The sequence below is a fragment of the Microplitis demolitor genome, chromosome 3, assembly GCF_026212275.2.
Source record: "Microplitis demolitor isolate Queensland-Clemson2020A chromosome 3, iyMicDemo2.1a, whole genome shotgun sequence".
NCBI classification, from domain to species: domain Eukaryota; kingdom Metazoa; phylum Arthropoda; class Insecta; order Hymenoptera; family Braconidae; genus Microplitis; species Microplitis demolitor.
The window spans coordinates 22,636,048-22,652,568 of record NC_068547.1 but is presented as its reverse complement, the minus strand read 5'-3'; the positions used below and the strand labels follow the sequence as shown (position 1 = coordinate 22,652,568).

At 32.8% G+C, this 16,521-nt stretch overlaps 1 protein-coding gene across 1 annotated transcript in view; it reads left to right on the top strand.

Moving 5' to 3' along the window:
• The first annotated feature begins 3,893 nt into the window (after nucleotides 1–3,893).
• Nucleotides 3,894–16,521, top strand: part of LOC103575228 (methylcytosine dioxygenase TET) — a 67,214-nt gene continuing 54,586 nt past the window's right edge. The window contains exons 1-2 of the mRNA XM_008554933.3: nucleotides 3,894–4,430; nucleotides 11,893–14,114. Coding sequence (XP_008553155.2) covers nucleotides 13,014–14,114 — 1,101 coding nt within the window. The 5' untranslated portion in view covers nucleotides 3,894–4,430; nucleotides 11,893–13,013. The remainder of the gene's footprint in view (nucleotides 4,431–11,892; nucleotides 14,115–16,521) is intronic.

Genomic DNA, 16,521 nt, shown 5'->3' with positions numbered 1-16,521 from the left:
TTGCCCAAACTGAACCTCGCCCATTAATTGCAACATATATATATATGTTAGGGCAATATATTTATCCTTCAAAAGATCGACCTGGACGATAAAAAATGATAATAATCAAATTTGAATTTAATTTAAACAAACTAATTTGAAATATTTAAACTTTTGAAAATTCAACTTTCTCATTTCTACTTTACTTCGGTATTAAATTTAAGACAATTCACCCTGACTTCATATATAGATATATATATATCTGAGCATTCAACCCCTCATTTTCTTATTGCCCTAACAAACTTTCTGAGTTGAGCCAACTCTACATACTACCAAGTACATTCAACAATATTCATTTAAAACTCACGCTGGATTAACAGATTTAAGAGTTACTAATTTTTTTCTTTATTTTTTAATTTACTAAAACATTAGAATCTATATCAATAAACGATTTCCATTAATTAATTAAATAAATGTTAAAAAAAAAGTACAAATTTCGTCAATTCTCAAAAATAATATTTTGTACGACTGAACTTTCTTGCCATATATATTTTTCAAAATATCAACTACTAATAGCATTCGTAATTTAATATTGATCGAAAAACATCAAACAAATTTTTACTATTTATATTTACCAGAAAAAACAAATAGAATAATTTGACTGCACAGCTGCAACAAAATATTAATTTTCATCGTAAATATACGCAATATTGATGTACACGCATCGAAATATTTCCGAAACACAAATTTGTAAACCTCATTCTCGGGGTAGATATTTGAATCTAAATATAATGAGGAGATAATCTGTAATTGTATATACAATGTAGAGGCGATGGCAAGCGTGACACAAACACCGTGAGACATAGTACCCGAATATCCTACTAATGCTCTCAGATGGCTCAAGGAGCCGGGTCTTATTAGCGTCCGTCGCCAATATTGGCTTGCGATCACAATTGACAGCTCTCCTGCCAGGCATTTCGATCTCCGTGTGCATATATATATAGACACCGCTTCATTATATTCCAGTGAATACACACATGTATGTGTGCATGATGACGACAGTAACAGGTATTACGTGACAATATTAATATCTCCATTATTATTATTATCCTTATCATTATTAGTCAATCAGCTATATTGTCATTCAATGCATAAATTATAATTGCATGATACTGTTATGGAATTTTTTGAGTTTTTTCACCTGCAATTAATTTTCTCACATATGGGACTACTCATATAAATGATTGAAATTGATTATTTTTAAAATCAACCCCTAATTTTGATAAAGTAGAAATTTTAAAATTTTGAACAGTGTCAGCTTCATCAAATATTTATTGATATATTTTTGAAATTTGTGACAATTATTTCATATACATGTGGAAAATTTTGAAAAAGGATTTTTTTTTTAATTTAAGTACTAATTTCGAATAAAAATTATCTTTTATTAATTACTGGAAATTTTCCGCAGCACTCACGAACAGATTTTTGAAATTCGCCAGCTGGGGGTAACTTTTTGAACCAAACTTCCGATCACTAATAATTTAATTTACATATTCATTATTCATTAGCTATTTTAAAGTATCACAATAGCAACTAAAATTTATAAGTCTCCAGATCACTAGATCTCACGATAAGGTCTTATAAGTCGGGACAATTATGATCATTCATCCGCAATGAATCCTCGGGTACATGTGAACGCGATAGAGATAAGATGTGTTCTATGCGATGGATAAAAATACAGAATAAAAAGAGTCCGACATTAGAGAATCACACTTATACATAAAAAATATATATCCCTGCATACAAAGAGAAGACGAATAAGGACAAGTCTGATGCATCTCCTGTCACTCTCGACAGTGGCAGCAAAGCCGCAACGACGTACGTCAACCCCCTGCTAAAGAATACGCATTAATTTATATCTGCATACGTCGGCATTGTTATGATAATAACAACCAGGGTGTCCAACAACACTAACACACTAGTGGACCAGATATACATATATATATATATATTCCTTTCCATTATTTAATTTTTTTTTTAATTCTTGTCTCGCTTTAACCTCCACTGATGCTCATATCAAAAAGACAACTGTATGTATATAAATATAAATATATAATGTATTCGTGTATATATATAAATATATACATATATGCGTGTCTCCGCGTGTGCATGCGTGACCGAGTGTCGGCCGTTAAAAATATGCGGCCGGAAAAATCTACCTGGGAAAATCGGACGCAGCTTTCTGCCGAGGCGACCGAGCGCACACATGTGTGCATTCGGTTTACCGAGCATCCACTGTGTACTACTGCCGAGTTGAGGTTAAGCAATGCAATCTAATTTATATCACACGTATTTTTTATTATTTTTTTTACTTATACTTTTTTTACTCTTTATTCTGCGCCACATATACTCACTCTTTTATGTTAAAAAACACACGTCCGGATACAAGGTATAATTTTTTTACTTAACGTCGCGTCGCCGTTAATTATTATTGCCAACATACACACACGCTCTTTATATTTATTTTTGCGCTCATTGTACCAAATAAAAATGTATGATAAATAAATTGTAATTAACATTTTCTTTCACTATTATTAATTCTATTTATAAATTTCATGTCCAAGAGTATTCATAATAATAATAGTGATGAATAAGTATGTGTGCAAGTATATATTTATTTTTAATTAAGATATTGACTGATCTGAGAAACCCATTCTCGCTTAGAAAAATTTTTTTAATAAAAAAAAAAAAAAAAAAAAAAAAAAAAAAAAAAAAACATTTTAGTTGTGAACAAAAGCCGAAAGAAAAATTAATGAAGGAATTGTGAGATATATCAAGAATTGTCAGGAGCATATGGCGTTTTTTCCAAACAAAAATACGTACATTAATACTTCAAACACCATATATGAAATAAAAAAAAAACCATGGGGGTATTTCTTTAGTTAAAAAAAATAAAAAGTGGTGAATCTCCATTGGTACGTCGCCACCTTCGATAATCATCTCCCCGTACCCTCGTGATATAATAATAGTATCCAAAACTTATGTGCCATCATATATATACACATACAGATGTATAAATATATATGTATATACATCTCATACGTATCTTGAATCTCCTGAGATCCAACTCTACCATCAGACTCTATCATCTAGTTTTTTTTTTCTACACATAAATCTCTTATCTAAATTCGTGCGTCATAAAATAAAACTAAATCTCAATAGTTTTCTCATAACGATAAACTATTATTACCATAAATCATTAATTATACATTTTTTTATAAAATCTCGAGTGATAAAAAAAAAATTTTTTAAATAAAAATCAATATATTTTTAAAAGTAATTCTAACCCGCGGAAAATTTTAAAAATTTCTTTTTTTCCTAAGGGTAAGCGAAAAAATTTATTTGTAGTAAGCAATTTAAAGAGTAATTAGTGCTTGGTAGATGCAAAAATAATAACTGAATTAATTATATATATATATACATATAGATATATATATCAAATGTCTTTTAAAACCAAGGGTTGCAACAAGATGGCGCATTGCGTTTTGCGCGCGCATAACATCCCCACTACTTTAAAGTGAAATATATATACATATATATATATATATATATATATATATATATATATATAGACGATAATACCAACACAGGGTCTAGGTTTTCATTCCACCATAAGCGTAATAATTTTACTAGCACTCTCGCCACCCACCACCTCTACTACTACTACTACTACTACCTTGTATCTATCCTGGCGTATCCTGGATTCCCGCCACGGTAGTATCGGGATGACACCCGAACAGTGACGAGTAGCAGCGGACTTAAACGAAGAATGAAACGCGGGCAGCTGCGACTCGTCGGACAAAGAATACATTTTGGAGCACACACAGTCACTGCGCGGCGAGCACACACAGCACGGGCCAGCCCGCAACCAAACCAACACATTTTATACTCGTGTTCGGGCATATATATTTTATAAACAAATATTAAATATATATATAAATAAATATACATATAAAAAAAAATTTTAACTTTAAATAAAATATATATACATATATTTTTTACCACCAAAATTTAAATAACGAGTAGCCATAAGTGTTTTTCAATAACGACACCGTTTATGTCGGCGACAACGCCGGGTATTTTATTTATTATTTTCAAAATTTACTTGAGTGCGGACTACTGGAGTTAAGTGTGCGTTTATTATGTAGTGACAATAGTGAAAATAAATTTATATTTTGTTTTGGAGCAGACGCTATTCTGATAACGTGCGTGTCTACTTTTATTTATTTAGTAAAAAAAAATTACAATTCACTCGTGTAATATCGTGATGCGGGAGACACGCTCTCGTTATTACTGCTGTTACTCGCGTGAATTAAACAAGATAATTAAATATGCGTGACAATTATTGGCCGATGATGACGAGGGATCAATGAATTATTGATAACAAACAAGTACGGATACACTTTTTTTAATAAAAAAAATTATTATCAAAATTATGTTCACTCAAATTGTCCACCCGATGTGTGATTATGCTACAAATTTATGTTATTTTGGGTTTACTCCGAAATACAAGATCTGTGTCCCGGTATCAGGTTTTGTTTCATCCCGTACTCTGCGCAATTGCAAGCACGCGTGGACGGTTTTATTTTGTTTATTAAATTTTTTTTACAAAATTGTGTGCAGCAGTTTGAGAATGAAAGTGGCATAGATGAAAGAAAAAAGGAAAAGAATAAGAATGAGAGTGCATACTCACTCAGTTACTCATTTTCTTACTCCCTCTCACTCTCAGTACTCTCGCTTTCATTCGCTTTATATTTACTTCATATATATATCTACATATAGATATATAAGTATGTCTACGTACACTTTCTCATCCCTTTAAATATTTTTCACTAAGTCTTACTTTTTAAATTTAAATTCTTTCTCTTTACGCTCGCAAATATTAATACTCATTATTTATTTTATTTTTAATTATAATGTACCGTTATTAGTTTTTGGAGTAAAAAAGTAATAACAGAGGGATTTAAAAAATATTTCGAGTGCTCAGAGGCACTTTTATTAACGATCTGGATAAATATAAACATTTAACCTGTGACTCACGAGTTGATAACCCTGTAAAACTCTGGGTATTTTTTAAACGTGGAAACGATAAAGTTTCAGAAGTTTTTTTTTTATTTTTTTTTTTAGTAAATTTGGATCGGAAGTTTTGGTTTTAAATTTTTTTGGCTCAAGACGTGGAATTTTTTTCATGTTGTATATAATAAATTTTTTGTTTTTTGAATGTAAAACAATGGGCTCGTGATATAGAAAAAAAATCGTAAACCTGGTTTTAAAAAAGGGACACACGAGGAAACTATTAAGAGTGATGTAAAAGGAAAAAATAAAGAGCGAAATAACGTTCGAGGTCGTATAAAACACGGCTTCCGTTTCGTAACACGACAATTTTTCTGAGAATGGTCCAGGCTAAAAAGCATCCGAGAGACGAGAGAGAATTGGGTTTTGCTATTGCGAATGGACTGAGCGGAACTAAAACTTTTAGAAAAATAATAAATCGCCAAAGTTTAATTTCTACGAGTTAACTTTTACTGATGACGAGCTCGAGTTTTTTAATAAGTCGGGATGGGTTTGTTGTTAAATATGGAATAGTATATGCTCTATACTGGATCGGGGATACATACTGTATAATATGAGGAAACCGGCAAGCATGTGGAGAGAAAAGAGAGTAGAGAAACAGAAAACGCGAGAACAACGGGCGCCAGGGAAAGATTTACGGGCGCACACCGGTCCCTCGAGGTTCCTTTTTCGCTTTTTATCTTTATTTTTATATACTTTTTTTATTATTGTTTCTTTCTCCTTTTTTTTTATTGGAGTTATCGCCCACCGACCGGGAATCGGCACGCGGCGACGGGGAAACCGCATCGCGGTTTGCTAAAATCTCATGAGAGAATTCAAAAGCCGAGCCGCTGCTCCGATTCTACAGATCAGTTTTGTGTTTCATTTATTCGTGATTTAAAGTTTTTTGGTTTGGCTTTAACCCCAGATATATCAATTACACTTTTGACTTTTATTACGTCTCAATTACAGTATTTGTTTTGTTTCATTTTTTCAGAACTCATTTCTCATAAATTTTTTCATAAAATTATTGATCAATAATATTAATTTTAATTTTTTTCACCAGACTTGGAACTTTTTTTTCATTCAAGAATTCAAAATTCCCCATTGCGGTCTTTTCAGTTTTTTGACATGGAATTAATTTTTGATATTTGATTTTAAATGTTTTAAAATTAATTCAATGAAAAATTTTTTTTGAAACTTATAAATATCTAATTATTCATTAATTGTCCAAATTTTGATTCAAAAACTTCATTTTGATTGAGGCACAAAAAAAATTTATATATATAGTATATTTTCTCGATGAAAAATTTATAGTCAACTGTATACCGGATGTATGTTTCGAGGCAACGAGGTAACGACCCTGGATTAACGTCAAGCATTCTACACACATATCTTTTAGGTCCGGATACATTATCACACAAAATCCGGAATAAAAAAACAAAATTTAATCCTGAAAAATTCAAACGCTCTATTTTATCGTTGTTTTTTAATCGCATTACCTTCTACAACTACGGTCTACAATCAAACATTCCCACATGCTCTACCCAAATACAAATGACTCTCACAGGCATCTACAGATTGTCACGTTATTGCGTTCAACCAAAGCTCCAATACGAAATTTTTAAAATAAATCCACGTCAATGGACTGTTTGTGGCACCGATACCGATTACGTTCTCTCATTTCCATGTCTGCAGTTAACATCATTTTTGATATCCAATGAAATTACCGTAGTACCCGTGCTTGTCATTTTTCAAAATCTAAATACCCGCAACAAAAAACTTAACAATAATTTTTTTTTTTATACAAGATGATAAAAAACAAACAACATAACAATAGTGTTTTATTCAAATTTATATTTAAGAAAACCAGTTATACGAAGCATACGAGAAGCGAACGCAAAAAGCACTCGGTGTAGTTTGGGTCCCATTAATCTGTGGTTTAGCGAACCAATTTAAATATCAGCGACGTAGTGAACGCAATTTTATATCATTTCCGATATCTCCAAGGTGTATTGGTGGCAGTTAAAGGGTTTTATACACACAAACACACATACAAATATAAATACACACTAGACACATGTAAATGTACTATATATTATATGTTAACGCAAGTACATTAAACGCATGCGCGACACACGAAACATTTTATATTGTGATTGTTCGGCAAACAAGAGGATTTCTCTCTCTCTCTTCTCCACCCACTGCTGTACCAATTTTTCAATTTATTTGACAGTAAAATTTTTTTATACTTAACCATAACAAATAATTACAAATTTAAATTTGGAATTTGTTTTTTTTTTTTTTTTTTATTTAAGAGCAATCAATAAAAAAAAAGTAAATATTCATAAATTTGAAACGTGCACATGGATCTTGGTAAACGGGATGATAGTATGAGATTATAAAGATGGTTTAGTATAACGACCACCAAAACGCAGCACATGTGTGTGTATGTGTGTGTTTGTATTTGAATTGTATTTGTAGGGGATAAAGGAGAGAAGGGAATTAACGCATGCGTATAAGTTTAGTTGGTTTGTATGTATGATATATAAAACGCGAGAGGCTGATAAGTGTGTGCGTGAGACCTTGAATCAAGCAGCCTTTGTCGCGAGACTCTACCGCGGCACATCACGAGGTCGGCGAAAGTGTACCCAAGAGCTTTTTTGCTTCTTCTTGAACCCCGTAGTAGCAGTAGTAGAAGTAGTAGTAGTAGTAGCAGCAACAGCAGAAGCAGTAGTAGTAGTAAAAGTAGATGTCGCAGTAGTAAGTGTAGTAGTACTCTTTTTTGGAGGATCAGCCGTCGACTTTACTCACTCTCTTTACACTTTCTGCATACGACGACACGAGTAACAAATGCATCTCGGTCTTGTACCGTAATTATTTTTATCTGCGCATCAAAAACAGTTTTTAAAAAATTAAAAACAACATGCGTTAAGTAAATAAACTAAAAAAATTTAAAATGGATGGAGAGGGAAAGACAGAATTTATTTTTACTGTCTTTGTTGTCTGGGTTTTATAGTCTAATTAAATTAAATTTTGTAAATAGTTTAGATGTTGAGTATTCTTAAGATGATTTCGTTGGGTGTATTGTAGTCAGTGTGTCACGAGGATGTACAGTAAATTCTTGTCGTTTTGTGGAGTAAAGCTGGATCATGTTTCCAGGAAACTCGTCGGATGTATTTGCCGCGAACATATGTAATGCAAGTTGCTCTCTACTCGCGAATACGGAGTGGGCTCTCCTTTACATTAGTCTTTTTACAAAGTTTCGGCGCATTCTGTATCGTGAACTGAGCGACAGAGCGTGCACTATGGTGTACTGCTGTATAGTTTGTATGGTACATAAAACATAGTATGGACCATGGGCCATCTTTCTCTCTCTCTCTCTCTTATTTTCTCTTTTTCTCTGGTTCATTTTTTTCGTCTCTTTCTTCTCTACTCGGTCTACTCGCGAGAGGCGGTATTGAATTTTTGTGCGTTCGCTACGGTCGATTCAGCGAAAGTGCAGCTTGTCCCGACTACACCAAACCAGCTGCTGCTCTCACATCCTCGTATACATCAGATATATTATGTCAAAAGAAAAAAAAAACTTGTATGCTCAAAGATACCAAATGTTTTAAAATCTTCCTGAGTAAAAAAAAATTTTTTCTAACAATTTAAACTCAAAAATTTGTATGTTAATTACATGCAAAAAATTACAAAAAAAAAATATCATTGATTAAATTTAAAATGTTTATTTAAGAATGTCTAAGAAAAGAATTTTTTTAGCTGATAAATTAATTAATGATGATTAAATTTAATTGAGTAAGAGCGAACAAAAAAACAAGTTAATAATAGAAGAAAATAAAAATAAATTTAAATATAAACATAAATATAATTACTGATTATTTTTATTGGACATAGTAAATATATTTGTACGCTATCAAATGCGCGAAGACTGCTACGCAGTATATATATCATCTCACTGACAAGTTTCGCGGCATTTAAAGACTAAAGTTCGCGGTATTAAGTTTGTTCAATAAATATATACTGCACCGATTTGTTTAAGTTTAATTCTACCGACAATCTCGTGATTTTTCTGCGCGGCCAATGTGCATGTTTGTTTACGAAATAGTAATAAAATAAATACATATATATATATACTTATAAATATACGAAGGAAACAAACAAAGTGTTTGTGAATTAAAATATACGATAATGGAAGTACAGTGAAAGCGGCCGGTGGTTAAATGATAGCGAAAGCTCCGAGTAGTAAATTTCTATCCACGTCGAGAGGTGGATAGAGAGTGGCCGATGATCTACAACATTTAACAATGGGTCGAGGACGAGAAGATAAATTTCAAAGCTACGGGGAATTATTAGACTACTATTGCCGGGCTCTACTATCCGCATACTCTATACGCGGGTAATATTAATGCCTCCAATTGTCGCATACGTACGATTAACGTTTATCCCCTTTGTCGAAAATAATTTCTATACTATTGTAATTAAATATTATATTATATTATTACCCTGTAAAAAATTGGGAGTAAGTATGAATTTTATTTAAATCCAAATCCAAATTTACTCTATGACTCGGAGTTCTGGAGTGATTTCGGAGGGATGTGGATTTTACTTTCACTCCAAGGGTAGTAGATAAATAAAAAATCCACTCCATTTTAACTCCAAATTCATGTTTACATATTTTGGAAATTTTTACAGTGTAATTAATTTATTGATTAATGTTGAAGTTTTCAAATAAAATTATTTAGTGTTGGCTGAAATATGATGCAATCGTAATATGTGACGTAGACGTAGATATCAATGTTGAACTGGGGGTGAAAAACTTTTGAATTGACTATACTTTGGCTGTACGTGTTTGGAGAGTTAAGCCGATCGATATTACGTGGTCCTTGTTCCGTGACGCTTGAGCTTGAGTTATTATGGCATTTCTAGCTTGACGCATTAATAAACCATTTTCATCACTCAACATTTTCAGTATATTTTATAAAACAGGAAACGCTGGGGTAGAATGGGTATGGTGGGTTACACGGACTTTTTGGGCAACTTTAGATTTTTCATTAATTTTTGGGTTGTTTTAGTGAATATTTAAATGAGTAGAATTTTTGAATCATTTTTTTGTGAGAACTCGAGTGACCCTAAAATTTTTAGTATTTTTACTGGCAGAATGAAGAATCATGAAACCAAATAAATATTTTTTAGTTATAACTGCAGTCAATTTACTCCATATTCAGATTCGAAAATGAATCTTTAATTTTTGAAATTTTATTTAAACCAAAAATCATTTTTCGCGAATTCACATTCCACCTGAGTCTTGAAATTTTCTTTAAAAAAAAAAAAAATGTATAAAATTATAAACTCCATAATTTAAATAAACATCAAAACTAACAAAGCAAAGCAACATATTATGTATTATTAATTTTTCTTAAAAGAATAAAAACTACTCGATTATGTAGTAAGTGTGTAGTAAAAATAATTACAGTAGAAGAATAAGTTGTTATCGTGCGTTGTGTGAATGACGGCAGTGGGATAGTCGTTTACGAATACTAAAGCGTGGGAATAGCTGAGGTGGGCGCGTGTGTAGGGGGAGTAGGACTCGTAATAGTAACCTTGGCAAGAGAACGAGAGTAGAGCGCGTGGTCAACGAGCGAGCTTCGACTCATACCCACCCGTCAGCTACATCAGCTAAACATCTACATCACACCACACATTGCTACCAACACATCCGCACATCTAAATATATATAAAACATCATGTATTGTACTTGATAAATTTAAAACAATTTAAACCATACATCGCATGCTTTGCTGGTCTTTATGTCTCCCCGCCTAACAAAAGGCTATTTTTATGAAAAATCAACTATATAAATATAAATATATTTATATGTTTACCTGCTTGAAATAATTGTTATTTTAATTTTTTTAATTTCATTGGACAAAAGATTCATGGATACCCGAGTCAAAATATTAAACGTTTTCAACGTTTTAAACGTGAATTGAACGTTTTTAACGTTATTAACGTAAATTTAACATTTTGGACGGTTACCGGCCTATGAGGAAGGAAAGAAATCGGGAAAAGAACGCACCAAACTTCATCGCTAAGTTCTCCAGACTGATTTGCAAAAAGATACGTAGTATTTAAGGTAGATTATTTAATTATCTATAGATAAAATAATTTTTGATCGGACAACCTCATGGCAGCGTCAGTCTTCAATTTAATGTTCTTCGTTTAGGTGACAGCACCATAGATTGTGTTCTCAAGGAAGACCTTAAGGATACGTATCTTTTTGTGAATTAGTCTGGAGAACTTTGCGATAAAGCTTGGTGCGTTCTTTTCCCGATATCTTTGCTTCTTCATAGGCCGATCATTGTCCACAACGTTCAATTTACGTTCATTATGTTAAAAACGTTCAATTTACGTTTAATATTTTGACTCGGGTAGCTCTTTTAATTTATCATAATTTTTGCTATGAAATAGAGTTTGATATTTTTTTCTCGTTGTTTTTATCGAATTTACTTACTCTCTAAAAATGGACTACCGAAATTAGTACCCACTAATTCATAGCGCAAATCGTTTCACTTTTTGGAATTACTGGCACACTTTTCACTGGAAAATAGTAAATATTTACTGACTTTCACTATTCGATTTTAGAAAGAAAGTTCAAATTTTGGAGTGATATTGTCGGGATTTTTAAAAAATTTGATGAACAAAAAAAAAATAATTACATTAGATATAAAATTAATTAAGAGAATAATTTTTTTATGAATAAAACAAATTAATAATTATTTTATTTTTTTGTTGCAGAACGTACAAATCAACAGCCTTCTAAGCTATAATAACCTCAAGTGATTTATATTTTCTTACGAAGTGCGAATGACAAATTAATTAGTCTCTATATTGTCTACGTAAATAATTCTCGAGCTTAGGAATAAAAAGACTTGTTTATTATTAATTTTGTTGGATAAATTTAAATAATCAAGAGACGAAAATTAAAATAAAGATAACTAAAGAAGCCGTAGTTTATTCTAGTGTAAAAAAAAATATATCTGATACCTACAAAAAAAAAAAAAAAAACAAGTCCGCCAGTGCCAAATCCAAGGATTAAAATTAAAATTAAAGTGCAAGTTATTGTTGAATTAAAAATTTAGAAGAAGAATTATTTAAAGTAAATTGTGAGCAAGTGACATACGGCGTAACGCAAACCATAAACCAAAGAATCAACCATTTTTTTACAAATCAACGACGTACATAACGAGCTAGCAGTAGCTGAACTTGAACCTGAAAAAAATAATTTAAAAAATATATTTCTAAGCACTGACTTCCGTTGACTGTTGCTAAACAACTGGAGCCAGAGTAACAAATTTATAAAATAATGAAGTTAGAGTATATAAATTAATAGTTAAACCTTTTAAGTATTTTACATATAAAAAAAAAAAAAAAAAAAACAAAAAAAAAATAAACGGAGTAAATAAAACGAATTTTTAAAATTTTCGCTCAGGAATAAAAATAAATTTATAATTAAATAAACTTTTTAAATACGTACGGGAACCAATCTACTTCAGCTCGTAGCCTAAACCTGTCGAGTACAAAAAACTAAGATACAAAAAAAAAATTAATTAATTTTACAAAAAAAAAAAAAAAAAGCTAAAGGAAGCTAGCCAACGTGAAGCTCAACAAATGTGCGGAAGTTAAAATAAAAGAAATCTAAATTCAGATAATTAGCCTTGAGAATTCGTGATCACATCATCATCATTAGCATCAAAGTACAATCATTTCCATAAATAAATTTAGTAAATTTACGTAGACTAGTACGTCAATAATTGAGATTTTAAAATAAATAATTGAGTTATTGAATAAAGTTGATAAATAAATAAATAATAATAATCGAAGGAGCGGATGAATAACCAGAAGATGCGTCGGAGAAGATGAGCGCAGAAGTTAAAAAGGAGGGTATCGCCCCGGAGAGGGTGAGCCCCCCGAGTGCGCTTGCTGTTTCACCGGGTAACATTGGGCCTGGTGATCCGAATCGACATCTCCCGCCATTCAGCAGTTTTTCTGGTGACGTTAGTATGGATAGTGGAAATACTTTGACAGCTTTGCATAGCCAGGACATAAGTTTGGGCCTGATGTCACCCTGGGAATACTACGAAGGGCTCTCGGGCAGACTGATGGACCCGAAGGGCGAAGTGGTTTTCGCGGGTCAATATCGCCCATGGGAGTCGAAACACGGTAATATTATTGGACTAAATAGCGAAGGATTGCCGAGTTTCGCGAGTCAGTTCGCGCCACCAAGTGAATCAGAGCCACAGTTAACGGCTCTTACACCCTTGTCGCCGGCCTCAATGTCACATTCGCCGCCAGTGACTTCCGCGGTCGGGTTGCCGAGTTTCCACACGCTTGGTTCACCTTTGCCACCTCCCCCGCATGCGCATCCTCGTGGGACGGTCGGCTATCCGTTAGTCCCTGCTCCTGTGCAAGCACGAGAGGTCCCAGCGCTGCAGCAGCAACTACTTGATGAGAGACACATCCAGCTGCTGGGCTCAAGTCCCGTGCAGAGCTTCCAGGCCCCACCTGGGCACCCGCATCACGCTGTGTTGACGGTCGTGAAGCAGGATTACCCTCAACTGCATCACACCAACTTCCAGAACCCGATGTCCACGGTCCTCGATTCGTCGCCGACTTCCCGTGTAACCGGAGTCGACGGTAGGAAAAAAGAACGCAGAAAAATTCGAGCTGGTTCCATGGAAAGCGAAGATGGCAGCGGGAATGTCGAGAGCTCTGGTCAAGTTGCCGCTGTATCCTCGACTGGGAATCGCGGTCCCCATGGACATCTCGGAGGTGGTATTGGTGATACTGACGGCGACAATGGGTTGGGTGATAAGCCTGCTAAGAAAAAACGCAAGCGGTGTGGAGAGTGTATTGGTTGCCAGAGAAAAGACAATTGTGGAGACTGTGCGCCATGCAGAAACGACAAGAGTCATCAGATTTGTAAAATGAGACGGTGTGAAAAACTTACGGAAAAAAAGGTTAGTTGCATGTTTTTTTTTTCTTATTAATGTCCAGACATTTTACTTAATTCAAATTTTTTTGAATCCATCAAAATATCAAAAACCAGAGTGACCAATTAAAATCAGTAAAAAAAAAAATAACTATAAAAATATTAAACTGAAGGAATAAATTTATTTATAAACTAGTTAAATATTGAAAAATAAAATGGAAAATTTCCCACGCATTTATATTTGATACGCGTGACTTGTTAGCTCATTTAAAATGAAAATTTAATCCTGCGTAATTTTCACAATAGTAGATAGCAATGTCGTTATCTTTTTGCGATGCGTGTAGAGGATACGAGCGTGTGAACGGGACATAATGTAACCACAGCACAGCAATACACTTAATGGAGTACAAGTGTACATAGTCGGTAAATTACACTAGTAATAGAGGTGTTTATAAATATTTTATACAGGGAAAAGTTTTATGGAAGCCAGCTGAAAGTCGTTGATGCCGGTGACTTGGACGCTGGAATAGAGAATAGTTGAGTAGCTGAAGTGGGTGTTCAGCTCGCAAACCTCGACATTGGCCCCACCGGATTGGACGCTCTATAGATATAGCTTCGGCTTTATATAAAATATATACATCTACACACATATATATATATATATATATATATATATTTAGCGTGAACTTGGCCTCGATGTCGGCTGAATGTACCGTCGGGAATAAACAGAGGGAAGCTAGAGGATATAGAGAAAGAGGTTGAGGTGAAAGAGGATTCCCGGAGGGAAATACAGAAACACAGATAACCGAGCTGGTTTATTATTGTACTGACGTTCAATATACCGGGTTTTATTTTTTTTAGCCCTCGTTTTCATCTTTTGTTGCTTGATATCATAACATTCTCATCCATTATTAATTTTTATCATTATTATTGTTATTAATAATTTTAAAAATTTTATAAATTTTTATTTTAATTATCAATACCGTTGAATTAAAAGTAAATTATTCAAGTTACTCGAGTTATCGTAGAGCGCAAGTTCAAGGCCCGACCCGGGTTTTTTTTAATCATATCAATTTTTTTTTCTTCTTTAATTAAAATTAATTTTATTAATGTACACTCGGAGCACGAACGTATTTTTTTAAATTTATTTTTTTTTTAAATTAAAATTTTTGAAGAAATTCAATTTAGAATTTAAAATAAAAAAAAAAATTATTTTTTCTGCACATTCGGTTTTAAAGAATTGTAATTTTTAAAAATAAATTTATAAAAAATATTGAGATAATAAATAAATAAATAATGAAAGAAATAGAACGTACGGGAGCATTCACACCGATAGTGAAAGATTTTCGCAAGCAAACAAATCAATTATATTTCTTGACGTTGTTATTGTTGTACGACATTTGACCTGTGAATCATATGTAATGGCCATTGAACGCTCGTACACTCACACACACACAACACTTGCTGAGTATAATTTAACATTGAATAAATCAAAATACATATTAATATCTCAATTATTTTTTGCTTTGAACGAGATAAATATTTATTTTTAAACATTTGATTGTCGGAAAATTTTATTATTTTTTTAATGGCAACTCCACTGTACATATTTGAAGTAATATTAGTTATTTGTAGACTGGGTTGATAGAGATTGAGACGGCCCTGGTTAGAGAGCCCGCGGACGTAGTCGATATCGAGATGGCTGCGACGAAAACGGAAGAGGTGAAAGGGCTCAAGATAGTACTCTACGGGAAAGTTACATTGCATTGAGTAAACTTTTGTTTGCGAGAGTAATAAACGATCGGGTGCACGAGTTTATAGACGACAAAGCAAACCAGAATATAAAATTTACTGTCATCTTATGTTTCCAATAATCAATAACGCCATCACTCGTTAACTTATCCTCATACTTAATTATGTTACAGTTAAGTAGTTTAAGTCTTAGTCTTAGCTTTTCTTAACTTATTCTTGTCCACAAGAATAAGCAACTAATCATACGTTAATCTATCAAAGTGAAGCTCTTTAATAATTATTATTTATATATATTTTATAAATAATTATGTCCCCGACATTTTTAGGTCAAACTTTGAATTTATAAGAAACGCTAGTGTGGAAAAGGAAAAACAACAATGACGATAAATTAACGAAACTATATTTTATGTTTCATATATATATTGTATGTATACGTACATACATATATATACATATAGATACTACAGGTTCACCGTCATAACAATTCACCCTACGACAAAAAAAATGCCTTTCATATCCTTGGGGTATAGCACCCTCATCTTTTTATTTTTTTACACTACTTAACTCTACGGACTTTCTCAAACTTGATTTCATATCATCTATATATGTATATACAAAACATCTTTATACATATACAGTATACCTGTTGGTGATCTCTTCCGATCACGCGAACCTCAAACACG